Below are 13,024 nucleotides of genomic sequence, written 5' to 3' on the forward strand. Positions count from 1 at the left end.
CTAGGGGGTAGGTCATCATTGACTGGAACAATCCTTTCTTAACTTGAAGTCCACCAGGAGTCACTAGACAGTGATCCGATATGGGAATTCTGGTTCACCCATCGCCACACTGCTTGCTGACCTACATTGGCTCCCGATCCAGCAACGCCTCAACTTCAAAATTCTCATCCTGGTTTTCAAATCCCTCCATGGCCTCGCCCCATCCTTATCTCTGTAACCCCCTTCAAAGAAGAAGGAGGCATATGACATGCATAGGCAGCTGGGATCAAGTGGATCCCTTGAAGAGTATTGAGATTGCCGGAGTAGAGTTAAGAGAGAAATCAGGAGGGCAAAAAGGGGACATGAGATTGCTTTGGCAGATAAGGCAAAGGAGAATCCAAAGAGCTTCTACAAATACATAAAGGGCAAAAGAGTAACTAGGGAGAGAGTCGGGCCTCTTAAGGATCAACAAGGTCATCTATGTGCGGAACCACAAGAGATGGGTGAGATCCTGAATGAATATTTCACATCGGTATTTACGGTTGAGAAAGGCATAGATGTTAGGGAACTTGGGGAAATAAATAGTGATGTCTTGAGGAGTGTACATATTACAGAGAGGGAGGTGCTGGAAGTCTTAACGCGCATCAAGGTAGATAAATCTCCGGGACCTGATGAAATGTATCCCAGGACGTTATGGGAGGTTAGGGAGGAAATTGCGGGTCCCCTAGCAGAGATATATGAATCATCCACCGCTACAGGTGAGGTGCCTGAAGATTGGAGGGTAGCAAATGTTGTGCCTTTGTTTAAGAAGGGCGGCAGGGAAAAGCCTGGGAACTACAGACCGGTGAGCCTGACATCTGTAGTGGGTAAGTTGTTAGAGGGTATTCTGAGAGACAGGATCTACGGGCATTTGGAGAGGCAGGGACTGATTAGGAACAGTCAGCATGGTTTTGTGAGAGGAAAATCATGTCTCACGAATTTGATTGAGTTTTTTGAAGGGGTAACCAAGAAGATAGATGAGGGCTGTGCAGTAGACGTGGTCTACATGGACTTCAGCAAAGCCTTTGACAAGGTACCGCATGGTAGGTTGTTACATAAGGTTAAATCTCATGGGATCCAAGGTGAGGTAGCCAATTGGATACAAAATTGGCTTGACGACAGAAGACAGAGGGTGGTTGTGGAGGGTTGTTTTTCAAACTGGATGCCTGTGTCCAGCGGTGTGCCTCAGGGATCGGTGCTGGGTCCGCTGTTATTTGTTATTTATATTAATGATTTGGATGAGAATTTAGGAGGCGTGGTTAGTAAGTTTGCAGATGACACCAAGATTGGTGGCATTGTGGACAGTGAAGAAGGTTATCTAGGATTGCAACGGGATCTTGATAAATTGGGCCAGTGGGCCGATGAATGGCAGATGGAGTTTAATTTAGATAAATGTGAGGTGATGCATTTTGGTAGATCGAATCGGGCCAGGACCTACTCCGTTAATGGTAGGGCGTTGGGGAGAGTTTTAGAACAAAGGGATCTAGGAGTACAGGTTCATAGCTCCTTGAAAGTGGAGTCACAGGTGGATAGGGTGGTGAAGAAGGCATTCAGCATGCTTGGTTTCATTGGTCAGAACATTGAATACAGGAGTTGGGATGTCTTGTTGAAGTTGTACAAGACATTAGTGAGGCCACACTTGGAGTACTGTGTACAGTTCTGGTCACCCTATTATAGAAAGGATATTATTAAACTAGAAAGAGTGCAGAAAAGATTTACTAGGATGCTACCGGGACTTGATGGTTTGACTTATAGGGAGAGGTTAGACAGACTGGGACTTTTTTCCCTGGAGAGTAGGAGGTTAAGGGGTGATCTTATAGAAGTCTATAAAATAATGAGGGGCATAGATAAGGTCGATAGTCAAAATCTTTTCCCAAAGGTAGGGGAGTCTATAACGAGGGGGCATAGATTTAAGGTGAGAGGGGAGAGATACAAAAGGGTCCAGAGGGGCAATTTTTTCACTCAAAGGGTGGTGAGTGTCTGGAACGAGCTGCCAGAGGCAGTAGTAGAGGCGGGTACAATTTTGTCTTTTAAAAAGCATTTGGACAGTTACATGGGTAAGATGGGTATAGAGGGATATGGGCCAAGTGCAGGAAATTGGGACTAGCTTAGTGGTATAAACTGGGCGACATGGACATGTTGGGCCGAAGGGCCTGTTTCCATGTTGTAACTTCTATGATTCTATAACCCGACAACCCTCTGGAATCTCTGTGCTCCTCCAATTCTGGCCTCTTGCACATCCCCGAATTATCACTCCCCCATTGGCGGCCGTGCTTTCAGCTGCCAAGGCCCCAAGCTCTGGAATTCCCTCCCTAAACTTCTCCCCTTCTCTCTCCTCCTTTAAGATGCTCCTTAAAACCTACCTCTTTGACCAAGCTTTTGGTCCCCTGTCCTAGTATCTCCTTATGTGGCTTGATGTCAAATTTTGTTTGATAAATCGCTCCATTGAAGTGCTTTGGGGTGTTTTACTACGTTAAAAGCGCTATATAAATGCAAGTTGTTGTTGATATAGACAGATAGAATTCTGACAGCACAAAAGGAGGCCATTTGGCCCATTGCACTTGTGCCACTTTCTGAAAGAACAATCCACTTAGTTCTATTCTCCAACCCAGATCTAATATACTTCAAAATTTTTGATTTTTAAAAATATTTATCCACTTCCCTTTTTAAAACCTATTTTGAATTCTGCTTCCACTGTTTCTGGTTGGGCATTCCAGGTCCAAACAAACCTCTGCATGAAAAAAAATCTCCTAACCTCTCCTTTTGTTTTCTTTGTGACAGTCTTAAACTTATGCTCTTCAGTCATTGGCTCACCAATCAGGAGAAATACCTTTTTCCTAATTTACCTTATCAAAACTCTTCATAATTTTGAACACCTGCATCAAATCTCCACTTAACTTTCTTTGCTCTACTGAGAAAAGAACCTTAGTTTTTCTAGCCTTTATTCATTACTAAAGCTTCCAACTTTTGTATCATCTCAGGTGAATCTCTTCTGCACCAGCTCCATGGCCTTGAAATACTTAAAACCTAGGATCCCATATGCACTTTATTTTTTTTTAAAAAAAGCTTTTTCAATTTGTCTTCCCACTTTTCAGGATTTATGTATCTGAACCCCAAAGTCTCCCTGCACCTCTAAACTTAAGTTTTACCATTAAATCTGCACTGGCTGCCCTTAATTAACCCACGTCTTTCGAAGTGAGTATTTTATCCGATATTATGGCCTCAATAATCTTACCCATGGACTACAGTTACCTGATTTATCCCTTTTTGAAAAGAACTGTTACAATGGCAACCTTCCATATCAAAAAGATGTTTGAAAGACTGTGGTCAGAGCCTCCGCTGTTTCCTCTCAGACTTCCCAGGATGCACGCCATTAGGGCCTGGTACCTTTTCCACTCTTGAGTTCCACCAATTTTTGTGGTAACATTTCCTCTATAGTTATCCTATCCTATCTTCTGTACTCCAATTGATTTTCTTTTCAATCATTGGTTTCTTATGTGCCTCTTTTTAAAGTGGCATTTTAATTTGAATGTCTCTACTGTTCGAAAGATCTCCAGCTTTTACAACACGCCTTTTACTTCTGTAGAAATGTTTGTACCCCCAGCATCTCCAATTTGAACATTTCCCATTATTTGTCTACTGTCTTTGCTAGCAATTTTTCTTTCCAGTTATCTGGGCTAGTTCCCTTATTACCACAATGAAACTGTCCTTTTTCTAGTACAGTATCTTTACCGTTGAATCTTCCTCCTTTTTAATTTTGAATCTAATTATTTTATGGTCTTTGCTTTCTAGATGTTTCCTTAGCCTTATATTATCTATTTTCTCCACTTTATTTCTAGAACTGGGTTCATCTGATATTTTGCCCTTTTTAGCCCAGGAGTGTTGAGGCCAATTCAACAAGCTCATCATCCCTATTTCCCCAGCTAAGACTACTAATTCAGCACAGACCAGGGATCAAAATCTGGGATCTTCTTGGCATGTCTGGTTTACAACTAAACTAGACAGGTATTTTTTTTTGTAAACTCTTATTTTTTTCCGTTTCTTATTTATGCTGGCCTTGCCAGCGACACCCACAACCCATGAATAAATAAGAAAAAAATTTAGTTGCCCCAAAGGTTTGCGATATCCCTCATCATAGGCAACCCCATACCTGTCAAATAATTTTTCTATTACACAGATATGAAAAATAAAGATGACTTGCATTAATATAGTGACTTATCACAGTTCTCTAAAACATCTCTAAGTACTTCACATACAATGAATTACTCTGAAGTGCAGTAATTGCTGTTATTAAGCAAATATGTCAGCCAATTTTCACATAAGATCCTACATATAGCAATGACCGTTTCATATGTTTATGTGATGGCCGAGTCGTTGTTCTTCTCATATTATCATGGAATCTTTAACATTCACTGGAATCACCAGGACAGGCAGATAAGCCTTTGGTTTAACTCGCTCAGTACCGTGCTGAGTATCAATGCAGATTAAATGTTTAAGGTCTTGAGTACTCAATCCATAACCTTCTGACTCAAAAGCATTACCAATTGAGCTAAGCAAAACACTTGGTTCCCAGGCTAGGGAGGGAAAGTGTCAGCCAGAGTGCCAAATCATTATCCAATGACTTTTGCTGGAATATGCCCATGTCTGGTCATTGGGTGAGGACAGGATCAGTGTCCTTGTAACGCAACCTGTACTTAAATATCCTAACACAAAAGCTACCCATTAAAAATATATATTTTTCCATTATAGTTATGTAAATAGAATCATGGAATGAAACAGCACAGAAGGAGGCCATTTGGCCCATCGTACCTATGTTGGCTCTTTGAAAGAGCCATCCAATTAGTCCCACTCTCCTGTCTTTTCCCCACAGCCCTGTAAATTTTTCCTTTTCAAGTATTTATCCAATTCCCTTTTGAAAGTTACTATTGAATCTGCTTCCACCACCTTTTCAGGCAGCACATTCCAGATGATAACAACTGTAAAAAAAATTCTCCTCATCTTCCCTCTGGTTCTTTTGCCAATTATCTTAAATCTGTGTCCTCTGGTTACCAACATTCCTGCCAGTGGAAAGTTTCTCCCTATGTACTCCATCAAAACCCCTCAATATTTTGAACACCTCTATTAAATCTCCCCTTAACTTTCTCTGCTCTAAGGAGAACAATCACAGCTTCTCTAGTTTCTCCACATAACTGAAGTCCCTTATCCCTTTCTTGTAAATGATTCCATTCCAGATATCATTCTTGTATATCTCCTCTGCACCCTCTCCAAGGCCTAGTATCCTTCCTGAAGTGTGGTGCACAGTTGGACACAATACTCCAGCTGCGGCCTAACCAGTGACTATTAATAACGATTTAGCATAACTTCCTTGCTTTTGTATTCTATGCCCCTATTTATAAAGCCAAAGATCCAGAGTGTTTTTTTTTTAAAAACAGCCTTATCCGCTTGTCCTGCCACCTTCAAAGATTTGTGTAAGTAAATCCTCCGGTCTCTCTGTTCCTGCACCCCCTTTAAAATTGTACCATTTAGTTTATATTACCTCACCTCATTTTTCCTTCCAAAATGCATCACTTATTACTTCTCTGCATTAAATATCATCTGCCATGTGTCTGCCCATTTCGCCAGTCTGTCTATGTCCTCCTGAAGTCTGCTACTATTCTCCTCAATGTTTACTACATTTCCGAGTTTTGTGCCATCTGCAAACTTTGAAATTATGCCCTCTATATTCAAGTCCAGGTCATTAATATATATCAAAAATATTCAAAAGCTTTTGTCATTTCAGGAAGGTACTATGTGACTGTTGCTCTTTATCTGGTTCATTTCATTTACAGAAATGATACAATTGCAAACAGCAAATTTGTAGCTTCATTTACATAAACTGCACATTCCTTAATAGAATCATTATGAATTTTTTTTAAAAGTTGGGCACCAGGAAAATTATTTTTGGGGTAAATGTGAAACACTGTATAAAGTCCACACTGGTAAAACATATTGAGTGCAATATTTCTCCAGACTGCAGATAAGACAATGCACCCATAAATGTTTCCAGGTCCATTATTTCTCTAATGCACTTTGTTCATGCTACTTTTTATTGGAATTTTCCTTTGCCGTAATTTATTCTAGCAATTTTAGATGGATACTAAATTCAGGTGAGGTTAATCCTATGAACCACATAAATGAAGCATGTCATTGTACACAGGGAACCTGAAACAAAAATACTTCGGAGGTAAGCTCTGGTCGAGCAAGATAGAGTAAATAGTCTTCTTATGTTCCCACATTTTTTTGTTCCTATTTATTGAAAAGGTATTTACCATCTTGCCTTCTGGCACAGTCTGCAAGGTTCCATAAACTGCAATGGAGCTCTCTGTAGATAGGACTAGTCCACTGTAGCACTGACACTAAAGGGAAAAAGAAAATATTACATTAGAGTATATATTACATTAAATCACAAGAATTTAAGATTGCTCACATTGAAGTTCTTGGAGCAGAGAAAGCTAGATGGGAATTGCTTCACATTTGTAGCGAATCTTTAAGTTAATTCAACCTTCACACAACATAATTTTGCATTATGCAAACAATGCTATCAGTGCTAATCATTCAAATTAGAAGTAGTAATAATCTGGACTAGCAGTGGGATTCCCACACTTTAAAAAAACAATGGTTGACCATTTAATGAATTGCACTTGAAAGTTTTTGAAAATAAAATATTTATTACCAGCTCATCACTGAAGATACATTGCAGAAATCCTGTGCCATCACGCAGAACAACAAACATCAAGTTCTTTCCTGTCAAGAAAAGATAAATATTTATTCACATTTTCAATGAAGAGCCTTTGTTGATGAACGTTGTCAACGGTTATTTTGTTCTGCCCAGTTTAAAAGGAAACTACATTGAAATAAAATTGAGCTTCTCTGACATTGGCAAAAGAAAATAGATTATTTTACACACAGGAAGCACCAGTGCCAATGGTATAAAAAAAATTTCTATATTACAGGCCCATTAGGCTAAAATGTAAGACTACAGAAAAACTCTGAGAAAACATGGCATAAAGTGTGCAAGAGTAAAAATACTGCTGATTTCATTTTCAAAATGTAACTTTTCTTCATAGTTAATTGTAGATTTGTATAAAATGACAGAATTTTTTAAAAAAACAGAAATGGGAAAAATCTGTGTTCTCTTTACCATTAAACACTGGTTAGACCTCAGTTGGCGTATTGTGTTCAATTCTGGACACCACACTTTAGAAAGGATGTCAAGGGTGCAGAAGAGATTTTCTAGAATGGTACCAGGGATGAGGAACTTCAGTTATGTGGAGAGATTGGAGAAGCTGGGGTTGTTCTCCTTAGAACAGAGGTTAAGAAAATTTGATAGAGGTGTTCAAAATCATGAAGGGATTTGATAAAGTAAATAAGGAGAAACTGTTCCCATTGGCGGAAGGGTCGGTAACCAGAGGACACTGATTTAAGATGATTGGCAAAAGAGCCAGAGACAACATGAGGTAACATTTTTTTTTACGCAGAGAGTTGTTATGATCTGGAATGCACTACCCAAAAGGGTGGTGGAAGCAGATTCAACAATAACTTTCAAAAAGGGAATTGGATAAATACTTGAAGGGAAAACGTTTGCTGAGCTATGGGGAAAGAGCAACGGAGTGGGACTAATTGGAGAGCTCTTTCAAAGAGCCAGCACAGGCACAATGGACCGAATGGTCTCCTTCTGTGTTGTAACATGCTATGATAAGTTACAGCATGCTCACAGTAACAAACATCAAACCTCTTGAAAATACATCTTTACTTTTGATGTTGCATTGGCACAGCACATTGGAGTAGTTTCAACATACTGCACCATGGAGTAACTCCCCATGTCTTAAGTTCCCAATCTTAGATATGCTACCACTGGGAGCTGAGCAAAAAGCCAGAAGCTTCTGACAAAAAAGGGGAAAAAATGAGAAACTGTCAGTTATTTTTCCAGACATCTTAGCCACTAATTTCAAAACAAAAATTTGGCAGAAGCTTGGAATCAGGGAACTCTCCTGGCTGCAAGGGATGTGTGGACATGAGAACCAACAGAAAGTGGAAAGGGACAAAATATCTTCAAGCGACTCTTGCCATAAGCTGAAAATATTTTTTTTAATTTTGGGGCCTACTGTAAACTTGGTTCATACAATTCTCTCGTCGGTAAGCTCTGATCTAAGCCATTCTATCAAGGAGATTTTTAAAAAATTTGTTCTTGGGATATGAGTGACATTGGCACAAAACATTTATTCCTTATGCCTAATCACTCCAAGATGACGGTGGACCTTCGCCCTGAACCACTGCAGTCAATGTGGCTCCTGTAATAGTGTTAATAGGAAATTCTAGGAATTGACCCATCACTGCACAAAGGCCAAACCCATACCCACCCGATGGGAGGATAAATCCAAGAGTCATCCGACACTACTCATAGCTTCTTAGAGGGCAGATCAAAACCAGCAATACCAGTTTGTCTAACCACCATATAGTCTACAAATAAATGAGACATAACATGGGGAAGGGAAGTAACATAATTATAGCTTAAATTAAGTTTCAGAAAAGTACTAAAAGTTTGATGCTACTTTTTTGGATCCGAAGGATAGGAGATCCCTATACAATAGACAAGATTTAGCCCTCTTCAATCACTGCATACACAATCAATGGTAGTAAGTTTCAAATCTGCAGTTAAATGAAGAAAGCTTTAAAGCCTTAGTGGAACTGGTTGGAGCCCAGTTACAAGCTTTAAGCTTTCCAGATGGAACCTTCAATGAAATCAGATGCCTTTTAGCCCGAGACATCTAAATCTGTTCGGTGAGTACAGAATCTGTCCCCACTGTACAGTAAGTGCGTTTGTGAAAGCAACAATCGTTATGCTGCTAAACTTCTCTTTCCTAGGACTAATACGTAAATTATTCCAAAAGGCAGAACACACACCTTGTCTACGTAACCTGTGGACCCAGCCAAAGAGCTTCACTCGTTGTCCTCTATGTGCTTCTGTAGTTCGAATTTTTATCTATGAATGCAGCAACAAAAAAAAATTATCAATTCAAAGAAAACATATCCAATATTGACTCAAAATCCATAATCTCAATAAAAAATTACAAATAATATGGACTTACAGTATTACTTACTGCAGGAAAAAAATACAGCCAAGAAAAGCTCAGCCTTGGAAGTGAGGGAAAAAAAACATGCCTTTCAAAAATGGATACTAAAAATTATTGTTCTGATTTCACTGCATGTTATTGTCAGGGTTTTTAGTTTTAGGGCAGAGCACTGTTATTGGCATCCAGGGAAAATGGGCCTGAATTGTTAGCGCTGTTATTTGCTCTGCTCCTGGGAAAGTTGTCAGAATGACTATGCATGGTGAAATGGGGCTTCTCGCCCAAAGATAGCAACTTATACTGGGATATAGTTCCATGATTATTATTCCTTCAGTTGTTGTTCCCAGACGTTCTGTAATATCATGATCATTCCTACTTACTAATGCTAGTCTTCATGCAAAGCTTGAACGTAAATCGCGACAGTTTAGCACTTTAGTTTATTTAAGTACTGTATTAGATCCTAAATTGTTCTGCTGATTAAACCTTTAAGTTTTCTAATTGTAAACATTGTTTTGCTGTTGATCTAAAAAGCATTGGAGTTCACCATTTTTATAAAAAAGTTGAAATCAGGGAATCCCCTCCCCACCCCCAACAAAAATCAGATAGTTTTCCTACAATGCTTCAGCATGCTACGACATGGAATAGCATGACATTGCCCAAAGGATACTGTCTAGTTCAAATATTGTATGCAATGTTAACTTATTGTACATTATAGCTGATGTATTGTCAATTTCTAATTATGCATTGTCAGTTACCTGATGTGGCTCTCCAAGACTAAGGTCCAGTTTAATAACTATCTTTTTGGCGTCTTCCAGATTCTTCTCCCGACGCAATGCATCTTCTAGCTGTTAAAAAGAAAACAGATTGTGAAATATGGTCTTGAACAATTGCACAAACTGTTACAAGAAAAAAGTAAAATGTATATGTAAGAATATGGTTTAAAACAAGAAGAGTCAGATAGGCCAAGGCCTTTCCAGAACCTTATTCTATGTTTTGCTTTAAAAATAGGCTAGCTGATGCTTACCTTTTACTCATACAAAGTATTCCCCTGACTTAATAGATTCAAGAAAATAACATGTTTTTCAATGATGGAACTCTTTACCTGAAAGCAGATTCCAGAGCAAGCACAGCTGCTAATTCCACATTATTCTACAAACTGAAACTTTGAAGTGCAACTTGACACACTACAGAAATATGCTTTGTTAAGACTAGACAACTGAACTCTTGGCATTGCACTGCATTTCTGGGACCTGCGCTTTTCCAATTTTTCTTACTCCAATCCCAGAAGTGCAGTATAAATGTTAGATCGAAACTACAGCAAAGAAACAGGCCATTCGGCCAAACTGGTCTGTGCCGGCATTTATGCTCCACACGAGCCTCCTTTCCCCCTACTTCATCTAACCTTATCATGATACCCTTCTATTTCTTTCTCCTTCATGTGCTTATCTAGCTTCCCCTTAAATGCACCTATGCTATTTCCCTCAACTACTCCTTGTGGTAGCACGTTCCACATTTTTACCACTCTTTGGGTAAAGAAGTTTCTCCTGAATTCCCTAATGGATTTATTAGTTACTATTTTATATTTATGACCTCTAGTTTTGGATTCCCCAGCAAGTGGAAACATTTTCTCTACGTCTACCCCATCAAACCCTTTCATTGTCTTAAAGACCTCTAGCAGGTCGCCCCTCAGCCTTCTCTTTTCTAGAGAAAAAAGCCCCAGCCTGTTCAGCCTACCCTGATAAGTATATCTTCTCAGTTTTGGTATCATCCTTGTGAATCTTTTTTTGCACCCTCCCAATGCCTCTATATCCTTTTTATAATATGGAGACCAGAACTGTGCACAGTACTCCAAATGTGATCTAACCAAGGTTGTATACAAGTTTAACATAACTTCTCTGCTTTTCAATTCTATTCCTCTAGAAATTAACCCTAGTGCTTGATTTACCTTTTTTTATGGCCTCATCACTTTTAGTGAATTGTGTATCTGTACCCCTAGATCCCTTTGCTCCTCTATCCCATTTCGATTCTTATTATCCAAGCAGCACATGGCCTCCTTATTCTTCCAACCAAAATGCACCACCTCACACTTATCTATACTGAAATTCATGTCAATTACATGCCCATTTTGTAAGTTTATTAATGTTCTCTTGCATTTTGACGCATTCTTCCTTTGTATTAACAAAACCCCCAATTTGGTGTCGTCTGCAAATTTTGAAATGGTATTTCCAATTCCCGAATCCAAATCATTAAGGTAAATTGTGAACAACAGTAGTCCTATCACCATCCCTGTGGAACACCGCTTCCAACCTTTTCCCAGTCTGAGTAGCTACCCTTACCCCCTACTCTGTTTTGTAGCCAACAAGCTATCCATTCTGCTCCCTGTCCCTTGACTCCCCATGCTCTGACCTTAGCCATGAGTCTACAATGTGGTACCTTAATGAAGGCCCATTAAAATCCAAATATATTACATCTGCTGCATTACCCTTGTCTACTCTTTCTGGTGCTTCTTCAAAGAGTTTAATAATGTTGGTCAAGCATGACTTTCCCTTCTGAAATCCGTGCTGACTATTCTTTATTACATTTTCATTCTCTAGACTTCTTTCTATAACATCTTTCCCACCACCGGCATTAAGCTAACTGGTCTACAGTACCCTGGACTTGTTCTATCTCCCTTTGTAAATACAGAAAAACATTAGCTTGCAGTGAACTGGGGTGGGGGGGGGGGGCACAGAGGGGAGGTGAACGGGGGGGGGGGGGGGGGCTGAGGAAGATGGGCGGTTTGAACCAGGGGGGCCGAAGTGGGGGGGGGGGGGAAGTTTGAACCGGGGGGGCCGAAGGGGAGGGGGGGGGGGCACCAAAGGAAGGGGGGGGGGGGGGCGAAGAACCAGGGGGGTGGGGCAGTTGAACCAGGGGGGGGGGGGGGGGGGGAATAGTGGGGGAGGTGGAACCGGGGGGGGGGGGGGGGGGGGGGGGGAGAAGTGGGGGAGGTTGAACCCGGGGGGGGGGGGGGGGGGGGGGGGAGAAGTGGGGGAGGTTGAACGGGGGGGGGGGGGGAGTGGGGGAGGTTGAACCGGGGGGGGGGGGGGGGGGGGGGAGTGGGGGAGGTTGAACCAGGGGGGGGGGGGAGTGGGGGAGGTTGAACCGGGGGGGGGGGGAGGTTGAACCGGGGGGGGGGGGGGGAGTGGGGGAGGTTGAACCGGGGTGGGGGGGGGGAGTGGGGGAGGTTGAACCGGGGGGGGGAGTGGGGGAGGTTGAACCGGGGGGGGGGGGGGGGGGGGGGAGTGGGGGAGGGTGAACCGGGGGGGGGGGGGGGGGGGGGGAGTGGGGGAGGGTGAATGGGGGGGGGGGGGGGGTTTAACGGGCCTCTTTCACTCACACAGGCAGAAATTTGAAAGAGTGACGTCACAGGACAGCAAGTAGGTGATTGGTTGATGAATATTACTGTTTTCTTTCTCTCTCCAAGTTAGGGCAGTGGGTTAAACAAAGATCTTAAATCAATAACTTGAAGTAGATAAACTAATTAGTTAATAAAACTAAGAATAGCGAGTGAATAAAAACTCTAATAAAGTAAATTAATAAAACAAGGTTAGATAGGGATGTTAGGGCAGGTTATGTAACTGCAGCATGTGGGAGTTTGTGAAGATCAGCGTGAATCCGAGCAACCACATCTGCAGTAAGTGTCTGAAGCTCGAGGATCTTCGGCTCAGAGTTACTGAGCTGGAGTCCGAGCTGCAGACAAATGCGAATGCATCCGGGAGGGGGAGAGTTATCTGGACACTTTGATCCAGGAGGCAGCCACACTAACTTAGTGTCCTGGCGAGTCCAATTACTAGGGCTGTAGATAGGGCTTTAAATTAAAAAAAGGGGGGGGGGGCCAAAAAAAAAGGGGAAATTTA

General features: G+C 41.3%; 1 protein-coding gene across 1 annotated transcript in view; it reads right to left on the minus strand.

Moving 5' to 3' along the window:
• nars1 (asparaginyl-tRNA synthetase 1) overlaps nucleotides 1–13,024 on the minus strand; it is a 54,060-nt gene that overhangs the window by 16,514 nt on the left and 24,522 nt on the right. The window contains exons 5-8 of the mRNA XM_067983865.1: nucleotides 9,884–9,973; nucleotides 8,962–9,040; nucleotides 6,731–6,801; nucleotides 6,327–6,413 (exon numbers count right to left, since the gene is read on the minus strand). Coding sequence (XP_067839966.1) covers nucleotides 6,327–6,413; nucleotides 6,731–6,801; nucleotides 8,962–9,040; nucleotides 9,884–9,973 — 327 coding nt within the window. The remainder of the gene's footprint in view (nucleotides 1–6,326; nucleotides 6,414–6,730; nucleotides 6,802–8,961; nucleotides 9,041–9,883; nucleotides 9,974–13,024) is intronic.

The sequence above is a fragment of the Heptranchias perlo genome, chromosome 1 (assembly GCF_035084215.1).
Source record: "Heptranchias perlo isolate sHepPer1 chromosome 1, sHepPer1.hap1, whole genome shotgun sequence".
Lineage (NCBI taxonomy): Eukaryota > Metazoa > Chordata > Chondrichthyes > Hexanchiformes > Hexanchidae > Heptranchias > Heptranchias perlo.